Source organism: Danio aesculapii, chromosome 9 (assembly GCF_903798145.1).
Source record: "Danio aesculapii chromosome 9, fDanAes4.1, whole genome shotgun sequence".
In the NCBI taxonomy this organism is placed as follows: domain Eukaryota; kingdom Metazoa; phylum Chordata; class Actinopteri; order Cypriniformes; family Danionidae; genus Danio; species Danio aesculapii.
In genome coordinates, this window is record NC_079443.1 from 37,941,186 (window position 1) to 37,964,899 (window position 23,714).

Sequence of the window (23,714 nt, forward strand, 5' to 3'; positions counted from 1 at the left end):
CGTAATGAAAAACATGCAGCGCCTTGAGTTAGCTCTGCATCTGACCTAATAGCAGAAATCACGTCTAGCAGGAGCTCCGAGGTGTTTCATTGTACTTCTGTGAAACTTTTAAAGTGTCAAAGTCTTATCAGCTTTACCCTACTTTGCTATTTCATCCTCCGGAAAGAAGAAGAAGTAGAAGAAGTGGTCAGTGGCAGTAACAACTTACACTGCAGTCCAGCAAGACCATGCAGGCCTTCACATCTACAGAGTCTCTGTGTGACAGTCCCCAGGCTGAGCACTGATTCACTTTCTGCCCGCTGATATTTCCATCTCAGCCGCTATCAGTTAATGAGGCTCAGACTGTGGGTCTGTACCTGTGGAGAAATGCAGAATCAATCTGGAGGACTGCTGGACTACAAAGATCTTCAGCGCCACGGACAGAGATTCAATCATCAGCCTGCAGACTCATCCGTCTTGAGTCAAAGGAGCGTTGTGCTAACTAACCAGCTAATCTCATTTGCCTACTGTAATGGCATTTTGTACAGGTTACAGAAATGCAAATGTAATGGATAAAGGCATATGCTTGGCAAATCATGACTTTCTCAAGATGGCTGCACACGTTTTTAAGTGGCAAGACATTTTAGAGGTTTTTAACACCAGTTGTTTACCAAATAATTACAAGATATAGAAATGAAGAGCAATAAAATAATAGACTGAATGAATGTTCTTAAAAGAATAGAGTGGTAGATGAAAATTACAAAAGAAAGAAATAATGAGAATGGTAGATGGAAGCATAGAGAACATTTTAGGATGGTAGACAGAGAGAAAAAAAAACAGTATAATAACAAAGAAAGAATGCTAAATAGAATTTACAAAACTATAGGTAGAATGATAGAAAGATAGAAAGGATGACAGAAACTATGAAGGTACAAAAAAAGAAAATATACATGAATAAAAAAAGATAGAAGGATATATAGAAATTATTGAACTAAAGAAATAATGAATAAATAATAGATGAAATAAAAAATTCAATCACAGAAAAAATAATAAATAGATAGGACCACTGTGTTAGATTGATAAAAAGAATTACAGAAAAGATGGATGACAGATGGAAGGATGGATGGATGGATGTAATGATGGAACGATGGATGGATGGATGGATGGATGGATGGATGGATGGATGGATGGATGGACGGACGGACGGACAGATGAATGGATGGATGAATGGACAGAAAGACGGTTGGTGGATGGATGGATGGATGGATAGATGGAACGAGGGATGGTTAGATGAACTGTACAATGGACAGATGAAACGATGGATGGATGGATGAATGGAACAAACAATGGTTAGATGAACCGAACAAAGTATGAAACAAACAATGGAAAATGGATGGACGGATGGAACGATGGATGGATGGATGGATGGATGGATGGATGGACGGAGAGACTGATGAACAGACAGACAGACGGATGGAACGAATGATGGTTAGATGAACTGAACAATGTAAGGAAACAAACAATGGAAAATGGATGGACGGACGGATGGAACAGACAAAATGGACAGATGGAAAGATGTATGGATGGATGTAATGATGGATAGATGGAGATTGAACAATGGATGGATGGATGATTAGAACAATGGATGGGTGGATGGATGGATGGATGGATGGATGGATGGAAGGATGGAACAATGAATAAATGGAATGATGGACAGACAGTGGAACAGATGAAATGATAGATGGAATGGATAGATGGGTTGATGGAACGGATGGATGAAAGATTTATGGATGAAACAGATGGATGAATGAGATGGATGGGACGGATAGAATGATGGGACGAATGGACGGATGGATGGAATGATGGAACGGATGGAAGAATGGATAGATGGAACAAACAAAACAGATGGATAGAACGATGGATGGCTGGATGGATAGAACCTGGATGGATGGAATGATGGATGGACAGAACGATAGATGAAACGAACAAAATGGACAGATGGAAGGATGGAATGATTTATGGCTGGAACAATGGATGGAATGGATGGAATAGATAGAACAAAGGAACAGATGGATAAACGATGGAACAGATGGAATGATGGATGGAACAATGAATGGATGGAATGGATTGAACGATGGATGGAACAATATATAAATTAAATTAATTAATAGAAGGAACAAACGGAATGATGAACAAAACAGACAGAGGGAAAGATGAACAGAATGATGGAAGGTTGGACAGAGGGATAGATGGAAAGATTCTCAGCCTCCTATGTTTATGAAAATAACCTATTATTTACCATAGAAGTGACATTACTGAAGCTACACAGAGGGGTCTGAGAACATTTCTCATTTTAGCAGAAAATGTCAGATGCCACTTAGAGGTTTTTCCTTCTGAACTCTTCAGAGAGAAAGCATATATATTTTTAGGTTGCTCTTCATTAACAGCTCTGCATAATTGCATAATTTACATAATTTCCTCCAAACAATGCAGAGTTGTGCAAATAAACTGACAGTCAGTGTAAGCAGTTGCTCATCAGTGATGTAAGAGTTTAGAGCTGAACGTTTATCAGCTCTTCACTGCCTCAAATAATGCCTGCAAGATTTATTCATTGACTGTTCAGAGATTCTTTCCAGACATTACCAATGCATCCTGCTTTCTTTTACACAAAATATGGCTGCAATAATGCTCAACAAACAGCTGAAGGTTTCTTTAATAAGAGAAGAGTGAATGTTAAGAGCAGCATTGCAGATCTACTCACTGATCAAATAAAGTATCACGTCTTATTACTGTCGGCTTGTACACCGATGGCAAACCTCTTTATGTTACTGCAAGTCAAATTTAGAGGAAAAAAGTAACTTAAATCTGATTTAGCATTTAAAATAGGTAAAAAACTATTACTATTAATATTATTATTAATTTATTAAGTATTCCAACATTAAACTGAAGATGATGATGATAATTATGATGGTAGCAAATAAATTACAAGTATTATTATTTAATTATTAACTGAAATATAACAATGACAGCAAAATAATAAAAAAAACAATGGCAAACAATTACCAAATAACAATAATAATGTATGACATGTGGTACAGGTGAATTGGCTTATATTGGTGAATAGTGGTAAGCTTAATTGTCCGTAGTGTATGAGTGTGAGTGAGTGTGTATGGATGTTTCCAAGAGATGGGTTGCGGCTGGAAAGGCATCCGCTGCATAAAACATGTGCTGGATAAGTTCATTCCGATGTGGCAACCCCGGATAAATAAAGGGACTAAGCCGAAAAGAAAATGAATGAATGAATTAACAACTGTAATACCAGCATAAAAACTAAAATAAACAGCGCAATGTTAATAACTTTATTATAATAATTATTATTATTATATAACTATCTTATATTATCATTGCGTAAATAACAACAAAAACAATAACAAGCTAGCATTTAATAAAAATGTAATGATAATAATGATAATAATAAAAACTGAATTATGAAATAATCAAAATATTTATGCAACAAAAACAAATAATTGTAAAAAAAAAATATTCAAACTCTTTGATGGCAGTAAATGGAATTATTGTATTTATTATTATTATTTCTAATAGCAATTATTACTACACTAATTATTACTAACTGCAATACCACTACAGCAACAATATTTAAACAATGTCATTACCTTTAATAATAATAATAATAATAATAATAATAATAATAATTATTATTATTATTATTATTATTATTATTATTATTATAGGGGAATCATAGTTGGCGCAGTGGGTAGCACGAATGCCTCACAGCAAGAAGGTCGCTGGTTTGAGTCCCGGCTTGGTCAGTTGACACTTCTGTGTGGAGTTTGCATGTTCTCCCAGTGTTCGTGTGGGTTTCCCCCACAGTCCAAGGACATGCGGTATAGGTGAATTGGGTAGGCTAAATTTTCCGTGGTGTATGTGTGTAAATGAGTGTGTATGGATGTTCCCCAGTGATGGGTTGCGCCTGGAAGGGAATCGACTGCATAAAACATATGCTGGATAAGTTGGCGGTTCATTCTGCTGTGGCGATTAATAAAGCCGAAAAGAAAAAGAATGAATTAATAAATTCTTCTTATTATTATTATGACTTTTAACTTTAATAATAACAACAGACAAACTAAATAAATAAATCACAGTTATTATCATTAATAATCAAAGACACACTCGCAGAGAACAGAAACCTCAGACAAAACAAAGACAAACAATTGTAAAAACAAATTGTACAGACTCTTTGATGACAGTAAACAGAATTATTGTTTTATTATTATTATTATTATTATTATTATTATATCTAATTACAGAAATTATCACTATACTAATTATTACTAACTGCAATACCACTATGGCAACAACAAGATTTAAACTATGTTATTACTTTATTATTATTATTATTATTATTATTATTATTATATGTTATACCACTATGGCAACAACAATATTCAAACAATGTTATTAACTTTAATAATAAAAAATAATAACAATTATTATTATTTTTATTAGTAGTAGTTGTTGTAATACCACTATGGCAACAGCAAGAACTAAACAATTTTATTAACTTTAATAATGACAACAACAAACAAACAAACAAACAAATAAATCACTGTTATTATCATTAATAATGAAAGATAGAATCAGAGAACAGAAACCTCAGAGGGCAACACCATGAGACATTCATTTCAGAGAAAAACAGAAGCTTCTGCCTCTGAACTGTAACCACAAGCTCAAATGTTCCCCAAGATTGTCCTAAAATGGCACTAATGGGAGTTCAGTTTGCTTTTCAGTCCATATTTATGTTGTTATGGTTGCTTTAATAGACAAACACAGTTACAGAAAGGTCTCATAAACATCAACACACTTCCTTTTGATTAAGAAAGCTGTAAACGAAATGATGACAGCCTCAAATGATGTACAAACGCCAGTATTATTAAGATATATAATGTGCAACGGCTGAATTGAAGGCCTTTTGTACAACTCAATATATCTTTATAGAAATATTTTTAATCTCATTCACTACAATGCTCTGCTATTTTATTCTTTAAAAATGTGAAAGTCCTGGACAGAGAGGGTAAATGATCTATTATTCATTATTTACTGACATATTTTGTTGTTTGTGTGGTTTTGCACTCATTAATAATTTCAGAGGCCAAATAATAGGAAGCAAAGACCTTGTCGGGTAATAGATCACACTTTCATCACTACGCTTGCAAAATATCTGAAATAACTGATTTAATTCAAATAGATGAAATATTTCAGACTGTTTACAGGGTTTTAGAAGTAAACTTTGCTGCTCAAAGTTTTCAATACTTCAAATTCAAAGCTTACGGCTTTATAAACTGAAATTTCGTAGTGGTTTTTATTTGTTTAATGAAAAATGTATGTTTAAAAATAATGCTTTAATAATAATAACAATAATTAAATAAAACGATAACATTAAAAATTCTAACGTTTGATGATAACAACATTAAATAAATTACTATTATTTATAATAACGCAAAAACTAAAATGATAAAAAGGTCAAGACGATCTGCTGCAGTTCAAACTGAGCGTCAGAATGAAGAAGAAAGTCAGCTATCCTGTCAGCTAAGAACAGAATCTGAGGCTACAATTTGCATAGGCTCACCAAAATTGGACAATAGAAAATTGGAAAAATCTTGCCTGGTCTGACGAGTCTCATTTGGATGGTAGGGTCAGAATTTGGCATCAACAACATGAAAGCATGGATCCATCCTGCCTTGTATAACCGGTTCAGGCTGGTGGTGGTGCTGTAATGGTGTGGGGAATATTTTCTTGGCACACTTTGGGCCCATTAGTACCAATTGAGCATCGTGTCAATGCCACAGCCTACCTGAGTATTGTTGCTGACCATGTCCATCCCTTTATGACCACGGTGTACCCATCTTCTGATGATTACTTCCAGCAGGATAACACACCATGTCATAAAGCGTGAATCATCTCAGACTGGTTCCTTGAACATGACAATGAGTTCACTGTACTCAAATGGCCTTCACAGTCACCCGGTTTCAACCCAATAGAGCACCTTTGGGATGTGTAGAGCATCTTTAGGAAAGAGATCCCAAACTTCAGGAGACCTTTCACATCTGTAGTCCGCTTCATTTGGTCTGAACCAAGGGCAATAAATGACGCATTGTAGCATTTTCTGTCGTTTTTTTGGGTCCTATTCACACCACACTGATTGCTTTGGTCCGAGCCAGTTGAAAAGAACCAAAATGCTAAATATCTAGTCAAATATTATTTACTGTCATCATGACGAAGATAAAATAATTCAGTTATTAGAGAGGAGTTATTAAAACTATTATGTTTAGAAATGTGTTGAAAAAAATCTTCTCTCCGTTAAACAAAAATTAGGGAAAAAATAAGCAGGGGGCTTCAACTATATAAAATCGATAATAAATGCTTGAAGGCTTGAAGGCAACCTTCATCTTTTAAGATTATTTGTTAATAAAAAATGTTAATGCCAAACCTTCCAGCTTTTCTCTCTCTTTCCATTGATTGTACTCTAATAACTTGAGCGGATGTAGAACTAAACAGAAAAGCATAGAAAGCTCCAGACTGCTAATACACACCAGTGCAAAATGCTTGGTCTTTAGTGCTTCTTAATTACAGAAGATCTCATATAATCACACATAACCCTAATTGTGGTCTCCATTACGGTAGTTATTGGGCAAGATGAATAAAGGGCTTGTATGTGTATGAAGTGGCCTGCAATGGAAATGGTTGATGGGGCTGGCTGGCCCTGATCAATAATACTCAGAAACAGGCTGATGTTGCAGCAGTGTGTGAATGCAGAAGAGAAACACTGCCCTCCAGTGCCACAGAATGATTAGCAGCAGCGGTTTGCTTTAACAGAGCAGTCTTTGTTCTTCTGTAGAGCTGAAAACACACTGAAAGATACTGTACTGTTACAGAGAAAACACAGAGCACCTACTGATGACTTAGAGCTTTATACACAAGCAAACATTTGATTATCTGATCTGACATTTTTAAATAAATGTAAATCTGTTTGCCTAGGTTTGATAGATCTCATATCCTGATAATGATATATCACAATATAGTACCATTTCTGCAAATTCAAGCAATTAATAGTTCATATATATTGACGACATGTAAACGACTACTATTTTTTTACATTTTAAAGTATATACTCAGAAATTTACTCATTCATATATGATTTTATTTGCATGATATCATGTATATAAAATAACCATATGTTTATTTATTCATCTATACAACAGTTCTGTCTGGTTCTGTAATCTGATTGGCTGATAGTGGTGCAATATTCTGCAATAACAGCACTCGTACAGCCTTCTCACCCTTGTGTATTACTCCACCCGGAGTGAGAGCAGATCAATAGACTCACTACAGTTCGACAAATATTGCAGCTGTTGGAACATAATGTAATTTTGAGGCTTTTTTTTAGGTGAGAATGTCGTTGTTTAGATTGCATCTATGCAGTTTATTTATAAAGATAAAGCCTATTTTAAATATTTATTATTCCTCAGATACAGCGCTTCAGCATCCATCAGCCTGTCATTGAGAAAAGTTAAGACGGTTGACGTTCTGCCACAAGATGACGCACTAAAGTGACGTTGGTGAAATTAGCAATGGTTTCTACTGTTCAGACATCAGCTTCAGGCGTGAATGAATGGCTGAAGAAAGTAGTTCCTCATACAACAGGATTTTTAGACTGCATTTGATTTTCTTTTTTTATATATACGATTATGCCGTCAAAATGTTGTATAAACGCAATATCACACGCGTAGCAGTGGGATATGGCTGTATATCGTCACTGGTGGGACACTAAGGCACTCTGCCTGTGGCCAATGCACACCTCCAACGAGTGCCGATGTACAGCTATATCGCACTGCTACTCGTGTGATATTAATCATTTATACAACAGTTCTGTCTGATTGGCAATAACAGCACTTGGATCATATCTCACTTTACTTCAAGGTGAATTTTTTATTAAAATGTATTATAAATATTTATAAAATATAAAACACTTTTCAAAAACTAATGTTTACTGCTCCGACATAACAATAAAAAAATGCTAAATCAAATTATATATAAATAATGCACTTTCAATGCTGCTTCTGTCTGCATCCTTAGAATAGGGTGTAATGTGCACTCATAAATTATGTAAAAGTAATACAGTAAACAATGTATTTAGTGATCGCATAAAATTTAAACGTTTCATAAGATGAAACTATGTTCATTCTTTCATATTGTGACACCCTTTGTTAATTTTGTACATACGATAAGCAAATTTCTCACAAGGCAAATTGTTTAATGATGATAATAATGCAAATATTTAAGTCAATATTACATAAAAATATAAATACAATTTAAAAAAAATAACTGTAGTAGAATAACAAAAATAATAATTACTACTAAACTTAACTATAATAATAAATATTAATATAATTATTAATTATATTATATAATACTAATTATTATTATTATTTATACAATGCAATTACAAATAAGCTAATTATATTATGAAAAACAAAAATAGTATTAAAACATCAATAAATGTTTAATAATAATAATAATAATAATAATAATAATAATAATAATAATAATAATAATAATAATAGTAAAACTGACATTATTATTATTACCAATAATTACCTTTGAATAAAATTTAAAATGCTAATAACAGAGGGTGAATACATATTTGTATGCATAGTTCATAAGGTTCATTTCTCTGGCTGGATTTCCATCAAATTCAGTGAATCTTAGAAGTGAAGAACAAAGATACAAAGGAAGAAAATAATGTTTATTTGGCAACATACTTGAGAAGTTTTTGTTCTTCTAAAAGCCAGGGGGGAAAAAACTACAATAGAAATCGCAGTCTATGTTAGGTGAGATTTGTATATAAAAGAGCAGGTTTCAAGTACTGGTGTAAAACTCTCGAAACAAACACAAAAATCAAACGTGTTCAGTCTGAAAATGATGCAAAGCCGTTTGTTTAGTCATGAAGCTCGTTGGCACATTTTCACACAAAATACATTCTTCCCATTCGACAGTGGCGCAAAATGTACAAAAATATTTCAAGAAAACGCGAAAGCATAAAGGCAGATCAGTTCACAGCCGTTTAGTCACTTATGTCAGGCATGAGGACTTCCTGAAAGATAGATTTTCAACCAGCAGATGGCGCTATTAGTCCTTGTTTCAACACTGTCCTCGATACCGTGTGTGCTTTTCAATGGAGTCATTCATAGTTGAAAACTACGGTACTACCACTTACTCTTGATCTACAAAATTACTTCTTGCTTTCTATACAATGATGGTCTCAAGAGGTGTTGAAATAAAATGATTAGATCTAACACAAAAATACTTCAATGGCGTGCAATACAAAGAGCGTATGGACCGGTCAAAAGTTTGGGATCAATCTGAATATTCAATGTTTTTAAAAGAAGTCTATTCTGCATTTATTTGATCCAAAATACAATATAAAATGTAAAAATGTCTAAATATTACAATGTAATTCTAATTAGATAATCTATTGTTCAAGAAACATTCATTTATTATTACTATTGGTGTTGAAAAATGTTGGGGTGCTTCATATTTTTGTTAAGCCATGATACAGTACCATTCAATAGTACCATTAAAATGTAGTTAAATTACTTCTGTAAAGTACTTGCATCTCTGTCTAATGTTTGTTGTCCTTTCTCATATTTATTTTCGTGTCGTCACTTGTCACTAGCCAAAACAAATTCCTTGTGTGTGTAAAGCACACTTGGTAATAAAACCAATTCTGATTCTTAAGGAAGAACAGATAACTCAATTTTTGTATTAATTTATTTTTTAATAAATGCTGTTATTTTAAACTTTTTTAAGAATGCTAAAAAGATAAATGTATAAAGCGCAGTTTCTATGGACAATATTATTATATTATATTATCTTCAATACTATTGCTATTGTTATCTTTTACGTTTTTATTATTTATTCCGTCTTGCTTCTATCAATGTTGATTTAGGCAAGTAAAACTTGCACTGAAAAGAAGGGCGAACCCAACTTTTGTTGTATTTTATACAATGACAATAAAGATTCTGATTCTGAAAGTGGGGGGAATGATTAACTGATAAATATATGAATCATTATTAATGACTGAGTACCAATATTAATTCATTATAAAAGAACAATGGATTATGATACTACAAATTCTGAGGGATCACATGAAAACAAATCATGGTTTCTGCAGGTTTCACAAGTCAAATTTAAGACCTTTTTAAGACCATTATAAAATGAATCTCAGACTTACACAGGACTTTTAAATTATATATTATATTATACGTTATTTCTTAGGCACGAGTTCTAAATAAATTGTCAAAACAAGCAAACCCTAGTTGTATGCATACACATTTCACATACAAATCTTTCAAATCTATAATAAACTAAATGTACGCACAAGAGTCTGTCTAGGTCAGTGTCCTTACCATTTTTAGACTATACTAAATATACAAAGAACTTTTAAACCAACATTATTGTAATGAAGATAATTAAACTATATTAGTAGAGTTATAAATAGAGTTTTGTTAAAAGTTCTATTTAGATGGATTGTTGGTGATTGGATGCATGTTGGCCTGATTGGGTAGCTTTATATGGACAAAAGAAAATTAAAACCTGTTTACAAATATTTAAGACCTACAAGTCAAAATTTCTGTGAATTTAAGTCTTTAAGGCCTGAAATTTAGTTTTTGAATTTTAAGACATTAAGACCCCACAGACACCCTGTGAATACTGGAGTAATGATGCTGAAAATTCTGCTTTGAATCACAGGAACAAATACAATTACTCATAAAATTTCTGAATGAATTGAATTCAAAAATACTTCTACAATTATATGTGAAATTATAATTCACAACTTCAACATTTTAATTGAGGGCGTCACAGTGGCGCAGTGGGTAGCACGATCGCCTCACAGCAAGCAGGTTGCTGTTTTGAGCCCCGACTAAGTCAGTTGGCATTTTGTGTGGAGTTTGCACAAGTCCAAAGACATGCAGTATAGGTGAATTGAATAAACTAAACTAGCTGTAGTGTATGTGTGCGAATGAGTGTATGGGTGTTTCCCAGTGTTGGGTTTTGGCTCGAACATATGCTGGATAAGTTGGTGGTTCATTCAGCTGTGGTGACCCCTAATTAATAAAGGGACTAAGCTGAAAAGTAAATTAATGAATGAACATTTTAATAGTGTTTCTGATCAAATAATTGCAGCTTTGGTTATTAGAGTAGACCGCTTTTAAAAACATTTTACTGACCCCAAACTTTTGATCACTAGCCTAACACTGTCTGCTAAAGTGGATTCCTACATTAAAAAAAAAAACAGTAACGAAAAGTTAAATCACAGAAGAATGACGTTAGTGTTTGGCGCACAGTGGCCAACTACATTTGACAAAAATCCTAAAGTGCCACAATCTTGAACCAGTAGCCATATAGTGGTCATCGTCTGTTAAAAAGTATGCATACCATTCAATCTTAGTCAACTTACCTAAAATGGATTGAGTGAATGAAATGCTTACCTTGGCCTGTACAACATTGTACCAGTCAAGTTTTGATTTTAATAAAGAAAAAAGGGGCCTCTGATGGAGTTTTCCACAGAGTTGCGAAAGGATTTGGTTAGGAAAAGTCCAAGTGTTGTTCAAAGTAAACAGCATCGCTCTTTGAAGCTCTTCTTATTCTTCTTATTTTTTCCCTTTCCATTTTTGTCCTTATTTTCTGACATCTTTTTAGCTCGGACTTCCCTCATAAGATCAAAAAATACCTTTGGAAAAACAGAGATTATTAAAAGATTATTAAAACTAAATAATAAAAAAATGTAAATATCCAATAGAAAGAAAACATTTTCATTAGACAAAAGAGAGAATGAGAGAGAGAGTATTTTCTTGTTATCTGAATCATAAAAAGTTGACTGTTAAATATAATGTAATTATAATTTATTATTATTGTCGTTTTATCCTAAAATGTTGACTTTCAAATATATTGTTAATTATTCTTTTTTGTTTGTTCGGTTTTTTTACCACTACTAATAATGTCATTTTTTCATATGTTCTGTTCAATGTAAAGATCACAAATGCTTTAGCAATACATATGTAACATTTGTCATGACAATAAAGCAAGTTTGAATTTAAGTGAGAGAGAGAGAGTGTGTGTGTGTGTGTGTATGTGTGTATATATATATATATATATATATATATATATATATATATATATATATATATATATATATATATATATATATATATATATATATATATATATATATATATATATATATATATATATATATATATATATATTAGGGGTGTAACGGTACGATACGACACAGTGGTGTCAGTTCGGTATGTTTTCGATACAGCAAAAAAAGAAAAAAGCCAGAGGTTTTCTCTGATTTAAGTTTTTTAATGTATTAAAACTAACATCATAAAAGTATGATCTTGATTTTTTTTCTTTTACTTTAAACAGTGATAGAGCTATACTTCCGGGGTTTCTGCTTAGCATCAAATAAAACAAATCCTTCTTTATACTCAAAACCATAAAGCTGCTTATAAAAAATAAATGTAATGTTGTTGTAGTTAAACAAATTAAAAAAAAAAGAACAATACATTTTTTTATATGGAACTCAATTTCAATCTATTTTCAAGTATTTTTTTATTTTCAGAAAGAAGAGTGTCCACCTTTTCTTCAGACAGTTTATCTGCCTGAAATGGGCTTATGAAGGAATAATGTAACGGGGCTCATTACATTTAACATTTTCTTAAAACCCAAAATTTCCACTACCGATTAAGGTCTCTCATATCCATAGCTATAAATGTACCGATCATCTAGGTGATTTGTTTTGCCCTGTTCGAATCTGTAGGAATTACCTGTCTGAATGCTGTTCCAGTTACTGATTCCGTGATGTCAGTGTAAATGAGTTGATATGCTCAAACATTACCGCTAAAATAGCCTACAGTCATAGCAGATGTCATTGTTTTTTTCCACCACTCTCTTGGTTTTACGTAATGTCATGTCAGCTTCACTGCCATCTTCATGGCAAAAACAATTCTAAATAATACAAATATAATCAGAATTTTTGCAATAATATATGATAAAAACTCAACAACAACAAAACAAATCTCTCTATTATTACCAAGCAAACATATTGCAGGATTATAGTAGAACTATATAAACCAATTCTCCTGTTTAGTTATACATTACTTCTGAATTCTCTGTGTTAAGAGCATTTTCAATATTAGGGGTGTAATGGATTTGTACGGTTCACAACCCACAGTTCGGAACACACATGGCCTGCGGATTAATACATTTGGTATTTCTGGTAGATTAATCCTGAATTTGTAACGATCACAGAGAGATCGCCTCTCGTGTCATTCAAATCACATGTATTAAAGCATTTAGGCTTTCCTGTAAAATATCATTTAAAAAATACAATACAATGACGAAGGAAGAAGTTGTGGAAGTTATTCAGGATGTGATGGGTTATATTAAAAGGTGTTTTCTATCACTACTTGTTTAGCCTGCATCAATGCATTTAGTATTAAATATAAATTAAGCAAATAGATATTGAACATGATGGTGCATAAATAAAAACACGGTTTTCATTTGAGTGAACCCTTACTTTAAAGAGAAAAAACTAGAAATAATTTCTGCAACAGCAGCTCTAGTCATGCAAATATTGGCAGTTGCAAACATCGATTAAATGAACGTTTCAGTCAGATCACTGCTACACAGAAAATTATCTAAAACTGGATTTAGCAACATGCATCCTACAAAAATGTGTGTAGAGGAGCAATGTGCTTCTATACTACTAAATATGAGAGAAAAAAAATCAAAACAACATTTAAAATAGATTAAATTAAATAAAACATCTCAAAACAAGCAATAACAGTAATAAATAATACCTTGTCCACATTGGCTCGTGTTTTGGCAGAAGTCTCCACATACTGCACAGCCCATTCTTCAGCCTTCCCCCTCGCTTCGTCTACAGAAACCTGCCTCCGATCCTCAAGGTCCGACTTATTTCCAACCAAAAGCAGCGGAATCTTATCCTCTTCGGCTTTAACCCGCAGGATCTGCTCCCTGTAAACACACACAGACACATTTAATGCTGAGTGATCCCATTTTCCGACTATTCTAGATCACAATAGGAGATCCAATTTTCTGATTATACTAGCTTACAGTTGAAATAGCCGGAACAGTGCGATACCACTGACCTGAATTCTGCTGTGGCCGTGAAAGACTCGTGCTCTGTTATGGAGAAGACCAAGAGGAAGCCCTCTCCGCTTCGGAAATAATTGTCCCGGATGGCAGCGTAGTCTTCCTGACCAGCTGTGTCCAAAATGTCAATCTGCACCTCCTCTCCATCCAACACCACTTTCTTCCTGTAGCTGTCGGCCTTTGTGGGCTCATAATCTTCCACAAACTAAGGAACAGAAGACAAGCAATTATAAATCAATGGTAAAGTAATTCAACCATGACAAAACACAGAACAAAAGCACCTTACAAGCACAATTATCATTATTCTATAACGTCTAGAATGGCCATAGCAGCAATTCTTATCATTCAGGCTATTCAATTCAATGCATGTTTAATATCTCTTGTTTAAATACACTATGAACAGCAGCTACACTAATTATTTTCGTTGTTCTCTATTTCCAGCTTGGGGTACTCATCCCGAGGCCTCTAGAGATTGTCCAGTGCCATTGATGTGATGTGATATCCACACATATATACATGTAGCCTTCTCTGAGCCTGTGCCTTTCTTCAACTTTATCCCGAAGGTCTTTTGAAAGCAAGGTGTAATGTGAGCAAATGCATAGATTTTCACATGATGATTTTTCTATAACCACTGTATATAAATCACAACTTCAAATAAATCAAATAACTGAAGCTTTGGTGATCAGAATAGACCTCTTTTAAAGGTTCAAGAACCCCTCAAGTACTTTTTTTGAGATTTAACAGATTTGTTTTGTTGAGCATAAATTAAGACAGCATTAGCACCTGTCAGCTTTAATTGTGGGGAAAACTGGACAATTTTGAGCTTTTCTCAGCTAATTTCATCTTGCAGGTTTAAAATCCTTTTTAGGACGGGATCAAATTCGATGACGTATTGCTATTTGCCCATCCAGTAATGAGGCGTCAGTTTCTCATTATTTTTCGTAGTTTTCTTATTCTATAAGAAGACCCTGCTTCTTAATTATTCATGACTGCACGTGCTTTCCGATGACGGACCTGCCAAGCTGTGAGGTGGTTGCAAAGGGTTGTATGTGTTTGTTTCCATGATCCACAGGGTTTGTTGCAAGGCTTTTCCCATGATGCTTTCAAGGCTACAGATACAGCCAAGCTGTTTATGTTTAGCAAGCATTTTTGTCGAAAGAGCTTTACGAGAATGGCAGACTTTGTCTTTTATCAGTTGAGTTGTTTACCATTCAGACACATTGCCTATTCATGGGTGAACCATGTTTAAAATCCTCCAGATTAGAATCCTCCAGGGCTAATGGTTGGAATAGATAGGCAAAGGGCCCAGCTGTAGCTACTGCACTGTGTCTGTATTCAGACCCAGGGATTCAGGAGGAGAGAAGTCCTCCTTATTTATAGTGTTTATTTAAACATGATCTTATATGTAGCAGGGCATTAAATTACTTGCTGTTTATTTCTTTGCATTTTAAATTTGTAAACTATAAAATCAAGCGTCTCCTCACGAGTCCGATTTATTATTATTATTTTGCTGTTGAGGCAACTGATAGCTGTTCGTCTTCCTGTTTTTCTCCTCTTTCTCTTTTCGGTCACGTCCACTCCTCCCTTTGCTCACAGCGCTCTATGCCCATCATGTGGCATTTTTTTTAATTCTGAAGTAGACTTGACCTTAAAAAGAGGGGTTTCATGACCCTTTAAAAATAGTTTAATGACCCCAAACTGACCCCTAGTTGATCACTAGTGACCCTCTGTCTACTAAAGTAGATTCATAAAACTACATAAAACTTTAATAAAAGTTAAATCACAGAAGAATGAAGCCTCTAGCTCTTTTTTTTATTCGTCAAAAGCTGCTCCACTGATGAGACTGGCACTTTTGTTGGCACACCTGGAGCAGCTGAAGTTAAAATAAACACCACTTGGATGCATTTAAGTGTAAAACGCACTAGGCGAGCAGTTTCACTTTCATTCAGTGAAGATGATCCACGGAGGCAAGATGAGCTCCTTTTTTCATTGGTGTCTGAACACAAAGAGCTGTATGATAAACCCAAGAGCAGCTACAATAATGTCAGCAAGAGGGAGTTATTGTGCAAATAGGATTGATGCAGAGTTTATTTCCCTTTTCTTTCATGACTTGCGAGTTCATTAAGCACCATCTAACATCAGTTAGTGATTCTGTTGGTTCACCGCTCGTCGTCTGTGAAAAATCGCTGGGGTTTGATTTTGGAAAAACATCTCAAAATGCTGACAATAAGTGCGATCAAAAAGTACTACTCTTAAATGATAATAACATAGCTTGAAGCAGAATAATTTAGTAAAATAAATCATGTTTTGAATTTCGAAAATTATTTTTAATAATTCAATACACAGACTTTTTTTCTAGCAATCCTATACAGCCAACATGGAATAAAAATCCATGAATGAACAGGTTTTGATCGTATAAGAAATATCAGAAGACAGAACTAACTTACAATACAGTAGATATATTCACAGACAACCACAGAACATGTGTAGACAATTATAGATTACACAAACTATTTTAGAAAATTATACAAAATTAAAAATAGATCAATCTTCTAATCATTTTGTTGTAAAATTAAAAATATTGCTATAATGAGCTTGAGTTCACAGTAAAAACCTGTATGAAACACTATGCTAAAATAAAATGCCTTTTATAATGAATATGGTCAATATGACCGCCCTGTCCATTTAGAGTAGGGTGAATTCAGGTCAACTGGGACACATTTTGCCATGACAAAGAAAGTGTCCCAATTGACCTGAATTCACCCTAGAAATACTCACAACTGTTCAACCTTGTCATTTTAATAACATATTAACACATTAAAGGACAAACTTTACAAAACTGAAGAAAAAAAGTGGCCACTACAGTAATGACTTTTAATTTAATTTTAATAACTTTTTAAAACTTTTAAATTACAAATTAAATTACTTCTGTGGCAATTCTAGAGTTAAAGACTAGCATCACTTTCTTTTCTTTTTGATTTTTTGATTAATGAAATAAAGTTCCATCCAAAACTGCTTATATGTGTGTTGAAAAACACTACTGACTTACCTCATCGTACATGAACTGAAGTGTGAGGGCAGACTTTCCTACGCCTCCACTGCCCACCATGATGACCTTGTGTAGGGCGAGGGAGCTCTGAGCCTTGCTCTTATTGGCTGCCATGTCTATAATAGTCTTCCTCAGGTAAACCACAAGACGCCCACAGACGAGCTGCCACCACCTGCGGACAAACAAAACTATTATGGAGAATCTGAAAAAAAAAAAAAAAAAACACCACAAAGACAGATGTGCATTTAAACCTTTATTTAGATAATGGTTCTTAAATCATTAAATGAAAATAAATTTACCTGCCTGCATCCAGAATTAAAGAATTAATGCAAGTACTTATTTTATTTATGCTAGTGGTAAGAATTTCTTAAATTTTTCAAAAATATATATAGATCATTACAATGAATATAGACTAAAGCGGTATAACAATAAAATAATAATAATTAAAAAACAAACATTACTAATAATTCTTATTTTTTTATTATTAAAAAGCACAATTAATTTTTCTAACAATTACATGGGGAAAAAAAAATCATTCAAGCATCCCAAATAAAAAAACAACAAAATAAAAACAACAACAACAACAACAACAACAACACAGGATCCAAATATTTTACAATGTTTTATTTATAGCATTTATATAGCCATTTTCTATGCTTTAACTTTATTGGTAATCCATCTGGCATATTTCTTAAATTAATTCCACTTAATTTACCATAGATGCAAATTTTAGAGAAAAATATTACAATTATTAGCACAAAATCTTTGTATTTTAAAAAGGTTTGCTTCTGAGCACCAATAAGAGGAAATTACTTTTTTGTTAGATTTCCTCCAGAGACTCATTATCACATTTTACAAAAGCACCATATGCAAAAATGATTTACAATAACATTAAAATCACACTGTACTTCATTACATTTTAAAGAGAAGCTTTTTGTTTTTTATTTTAATCTTTCTCTTTGAGGGATTTGTAACGCCAGGGAAAACACAAGAAAGTGACACTTTGTTGGGGGAAACCCCTGGATTTATATTGATGACTAGCACTGGTCTTTTCCACCCTCCACAACATCTACAGCTGTGCACAACCACTAACCACTTATGATGAATAAATTGAAAATTACACATCACTAAAGAAGTACTCATATTGAAAGAGCGATGCTTGTTTGTACGTCACATTTAAACGCCAATTCAAAATCATGCAAAATATGTACCAAGCAGTGAAGCTTGCTAATTACCTAATGTATAAAATAAAGGACAATTTATATGATACATAATGTGCACTAATTAGTGATACTTATTACGAAGAGGTGTAAATTAAGTACTATATTTATATAGTGCATTTAATTCAGAGAAACACAGCAGATTAATGAGAATGAAACCATATCAGATTTCAAATGTAAACAACTGAGCTAAATTTGCATTGGGTTGGGATTCATAAAACCTCTATATGGGCACAATAAGCAGCCCACAGAATAGCTCTTCAGACTAGCCTTCTTGAGAGGAAAGGGGAACATGACCCATTACTTCCAGCTATTGTTCCTGGCGGTCCCAAAAAATGCCACTATAGGAAACTGGGGCATCATGCAGGAAGACGCAAAAAAAAAAAAAAAAAAAAAAAAAATGCTAACGAAGACTTATTTTACAATGGCCATCACAGATTCTCCCAATTCCTTATACACTCATCTTGAAGATAGGTAGTATGGAAAAAAAAGATTTTTTTTTTCAGAAGCTCCATTACCTTCTCAAAAAAATTAGGGGAACACTTAAACAGCACAATGTACCTACAAGTTTTTTTTTGAGCATTTTTTTTCTACAAGATTAAACTTAATATTAGGGGGTGTGACGAGATTAAATCGTGATGAGATTTCCCTTCGAGGAGAAAAGTTGTCTCGTGAGTTGTGATGGAGCACGTGTATTAAAAATAGTGTAAAAATCTCATTTTCATGAACCCAATTTCGTGTCTCGTCTTGTGAGGTAAGCATTTAGTCACACCCCTACTTAATATTTTTAGTCAGTTTGACTGATAAGCTTGGCAAGGTGGCTAAGGGGTTAGCATGATTGTGTCACAGCAAGAGTGTCACTGGTTCAAGTCCTGGCAGTGACCCCTGATAAAGCAGGGAATAAGCCAAAGGAAAGCAAGGATTACGGTTGGGCGACGTCGACCAATTTGGAATTGTTCGATGTCTAATGTGAATCACTGCGATGGACGAGGGCATCGTCATCTTAGGCGGCAGTGAATTAATTAGCAGCCTACCGTATCAGCTACCTGACCCGCATGGTCTTTGTTTTACCCATAACCAAATCATAAAGATAAGTTACACACAAATTACCACCTGTCAATCACTTTTTCCGCAGGATTCAGGCATGAATAGGCAGAGTGATCTGTGTCGCTATAATGGTGTCGACAAACTTAGTTGGTAAAAAAAGTTGCACAACCAGCAGGAACCAACCAACAGCATCTGAGGTTCTCTCTAAAATTACTAAACATGGCTTCCGCTACATTTATTCTTCCATGGCGGGCCGCCACGCCAAAATTCATCCCGCCACGGGTACATTACAGCTTCTCATTCAAAACATTCTATTTTTTTTAATAGTGGGTGATAATCGCACCAAAGCGTATTAAAGGGTAAGTGAATTATAACCGTGTGAAGTTATCTGTAACCTACCGTAGTAGTGCTGTGCTACATTTGTTTAACCCTTTAAGGTTACGTGCTGACTGACTGGCTGACTGGCAGGTGCATGATGCGTGAGGCCAGCAAACACAACGTATAGCTGTTTCACTTTACTTCAGGACGCATTAATACCGCTCTGTAGGTCTATTGGAGACATTCATTAATATTCCTAGCAAATCTAATAAATGTTTGAGACCTACTCGCTACATAAACGCACTAAATCGCACTTCAGCAGCATTTATTTGAGAGGGCACAAGAAGATCTGCGCTCAGTGTTGCCAGATGATGCTGACTGTTTCCAGCCCAAAAGCTTTCGAGATCACAAGCGCTTATACACTGTTCCAAGCATATGTATGCGAAGAACGGGGGCTATGGCATCTCTTTGGGAGATCAAAACAGGTTTATGAGGGCAGACCGGGGCTGGCGGGCACGCCGTTGCAAAACCGCCCAAATTTTCACTACCCGCATATGTCACTTTTTACCCACAAAAATAAATTCAAAACCGCCCAATCTGGCAACACTGTCTGCGCTTGAGCAGCGCGTATTTGAGGGCGCGCAAGAAGTTTTGTGCACGAGCAGAGGAAATTGGCGCGCAACCAAAGAGATTTGCAAGCTGTAGACTATTACATAAATGCTATCTCAACTCATAATACTGCGCTTACGACATTTGTCATTGAAATAACACCACAGGTAGTTGGTAGATCTGTGTAAAAAAAGGCCTGCCGCCACAGCTGGAAAAAATCCTAGAGGAAACACCGCTAAGTAATGTTGTAAGCGTGAAATCAAAAGATAAAAGCAGTGTACTGACGCTGTGACATGTTACCTGATAGATTGAAAAAGATTGAAGAGTCGTTAGATAGAGACAAGATGAATTAAATATCACATTTAACAACTGTAGTGAGATGTGATCCAGTGGTACATCCTTGATAAACTGTCCGACGTGCACTGCTCTATGGGGTTTTGTGCTCAAAGCACCCGCTGACTGCTAGAGTTCAGATGGCCACGTACACTGCAGCGCATGACAGTGAGTGTGTGTGCGCGTGTGTGTTTGTATGGTCATGTGATTTCAGTGGTATAGTGTGGAAGGAGATCTTTTCAGAAATGCTAGGTGAAACGCCAGTGTTCACGTGGATCGTTTTCGCTCTAAAATTTTAAAACTAAGACGTATTAGTGTAAATGGGGCCTAAGTGTGTATTTTTTGTAAGCGGTTTGCAGCTGCAACGGGGGCGGGGCAGAAGATCGCGATGCCGGCTCAGCATAGTCTATCAACCCAACCCTAGCAAAGACATCACATCCCACAGCTTTACTGTGTATAGTCACAAATATACTTCATAATCAAAACTATAAGCGTAACTTCACCTCATCATGCCGTTGAATCCGAGAGCTTGAGCAAATATATCAATATTGGTATGATCAGATACTTTATTAACTGCCATTTTCTTACTGCTGTTATGTTTATTTTGTTATAGAGAGAAAAAATGCACACAAAATATTCATACATTTATCTAAACCAGTGTTTCTCAACCACGTTCCTGGAGGACCACCAGCTCGGTACATTTTCCATGCGTCTTTAACCAAACACACCTGATCATCAGCTCATTAGCAGAGACTGAAAGACCTGTAATGGGTGTGACAGAAAAAGGAGACATCCAAAACATGCAGTGTTGGAGGCGTGGTTGAGAAACACTAATCTAAACGACACTCTTAGCACTGTGGACAGCATTTGGAGAATGTGGACAGTACCAAAGAATGAAAAAGAACTTTTGCTGTGAGTACTATAAGGCACTGAGTGCCGTTTAGTTTGTTTTGCACGAGCGTAGCACAAACTATTACCTGCAGTTCACTTAACAGCCACCGGTGTCGCTAATAACAATAAATTCTCTGAGCTCTACATAGAGCCTCTTTGACTGATAAAATCCAAATGAAGAGGCAGTACAACAAAGTGGAACACATGCACAATGTCATCGCTGTTGTAGAAAATGCCAGTTAAGCAGGGTTAAACAGTGGCTGGGCAAACTAACATGATGGCAGATATGACCTACATATGCACAAGTACGGCCTGATGGCGACCAGTTTCTGAAATATTAATGACAGGCCTCCTCCTCCCCCGGCTGGTGGAATTCATTAGGATTCCCCAAGTACTGTCCACATTCTGCTACACTCGTTCATCACCAAACCCCACTGAGTAGAGTCTGTGGAGCTGATGTGCCACTAAAAGTGATGAGCGTCGCCCAATGAGTCTCACTAGAGTAGAGGGAGAAGAGCACACGGTCTCTCATTTTAAGCGGTTTAAAGCTGGTATTTTGTGCACATTTTCATTTTATATGTATACAACTATATAAAATAAAACTTTCTGGTGTCCCCAGAAGGGGCCTGAGAAATCTCAAAATACCACACAGATAATGTATAATGGCTTGTGTAATGTGCCCAAATTTGCTGTTAGCCATGCCATTTTTGTGTGTCCTTTTAATTGCAAATGAGCTGCTGCTTTTCAGATGAGGGCAGATAATTTACATGTTTTCCTGACACTCCAAAAATACTAAATACGTTAATCTCACACAGCCAAAAATGTCCAGTAATTACCAGTAGCATCAGTATATGATCTGAATCAGACAATAATAGAGGAAAATGTTACAACTTCTTGACTGTGAGTGGATACATTTAGATATGGAGTTTTTGGAGTTGCTCTTTTATTTATTTATATTATTGTATGTGTGTGAGAATGTTTAAATGTAGAGCACACATTCAGAGAATGGGTCCCCATACATTCCCACGTCACAGCTTTCCTATATTTTCTAAAAATTTACAAACGCTTCTTCCAATATTCATCTCATTTGCTTAAAAAATTTAAGGCACCAAAATGTTCTCAGTGGCTCTGAGAGAGAGTGAGCTTTGAATTTATTGCCATATTAGCTTCTCTGGCTATTTCATGGCAAAACCAGATCAAATTAACAACATTTTACAAATAAAACTTTTCTATAATAATAATAATAATAATAATAATAATAATAATAATAATAATACTAATGGGGCAGCACGGTGGCGTAGTGGGTAGCACAATCGCCTTACAGCAAGAAGGTCGCTGGTTCAAGCACCAGCTGGGTCAGTTGGCATTTCTATGTAGAGTTTGCATGTTTTCCCCGTGTTCGTGTGGGTTTCCTCCGGGTGCTCCGGTTTCCTTACAAGTCCAAAGACATGCGCTATAGTGAATTGGGTAAGCTAAAATAGTCCGTAGTGTATGTGTATGAACAAGGGTGTATGGATGTTTCCCAGTGATGGGTTGCAGCTGGAAGGGCATCCACTGCGTAAAACATATGCTGGATAAGTTGGCAGTTCATTCCACTGTGGCGACCCCTGATTAATAAAGGGACTAAGCCGAAAAAAAAGTAATAAATTAATGACGATGATGAATTATAACAATAAAAAGACATTCAATAGCAATAAAAGATAAAAATCCAAAACAGTATAGTTTACTTATTGATAATTGTATCATTTTTGAAGGATTCACATTTAAAAATATTTCCTTTAAAGTCTCTAAAAATAAAAAATGTTATCTGATAACATTAAACGTATACTTTTGGAATGTCTAATTTTTAGTTTTGTGGTAAACAATTCATCTGTGCATGTCATTAAGCAAAAACTGCCCAATGCCCTTTAATCTTTAGTTGAAATCTGACAATGCACTTCCTGTTTGTTTTCAGTTAAATTCTCAGATTACATGATTTTGAGGTAATGGGCGTGGCTAACATA

At 34.9% G+C, this 23,714-nt stretch overlaps 1 protein-coding gene across 1 annotated transcript in view; it reads right to left on the minus strand.

Annotated features, from left to right (window-relative positions):
- Nucleotides 1–8,784: 8,784 nt before the first annotated feature.
- The window catches only part of ralba (v-ral simian leukemia viral oncogene homolog Ba (ras related)), a 30,684-nt gene continuing 15,754 nt past the window's right edge, over nucleotides 8,785–23,714 (minus strand). The window contains exons 2-5 of the mRNA XM_056465642.1: nucleotides 17,294–17,465; nucleotides 14,241–14,449; nucleotides 13,929–14,106; nucleotides 8,785–11,791 (exon numbers count right to left, since the gene is read on the minus strand). Coding sequence (XP_056321617.1) covers nucleotides 11,669–11,791; nucleotides 13,929–14,106; nucleotides 14,241–14,449; nucleotides 17,294–17,407 — 624 coding nt within the window. The 5' untranslated portion in view covers nucleotides 17,408–17,465 and the 3' untranslated portion in view covers nucleotides 8,785–11,668. The remainder of the gene's footprint in view (nucleotides 11,792–13,928; nucleotides 14,107–14,240; nucleotides 14,450–17,293; nucleotides 17,466–23,714) is intronic.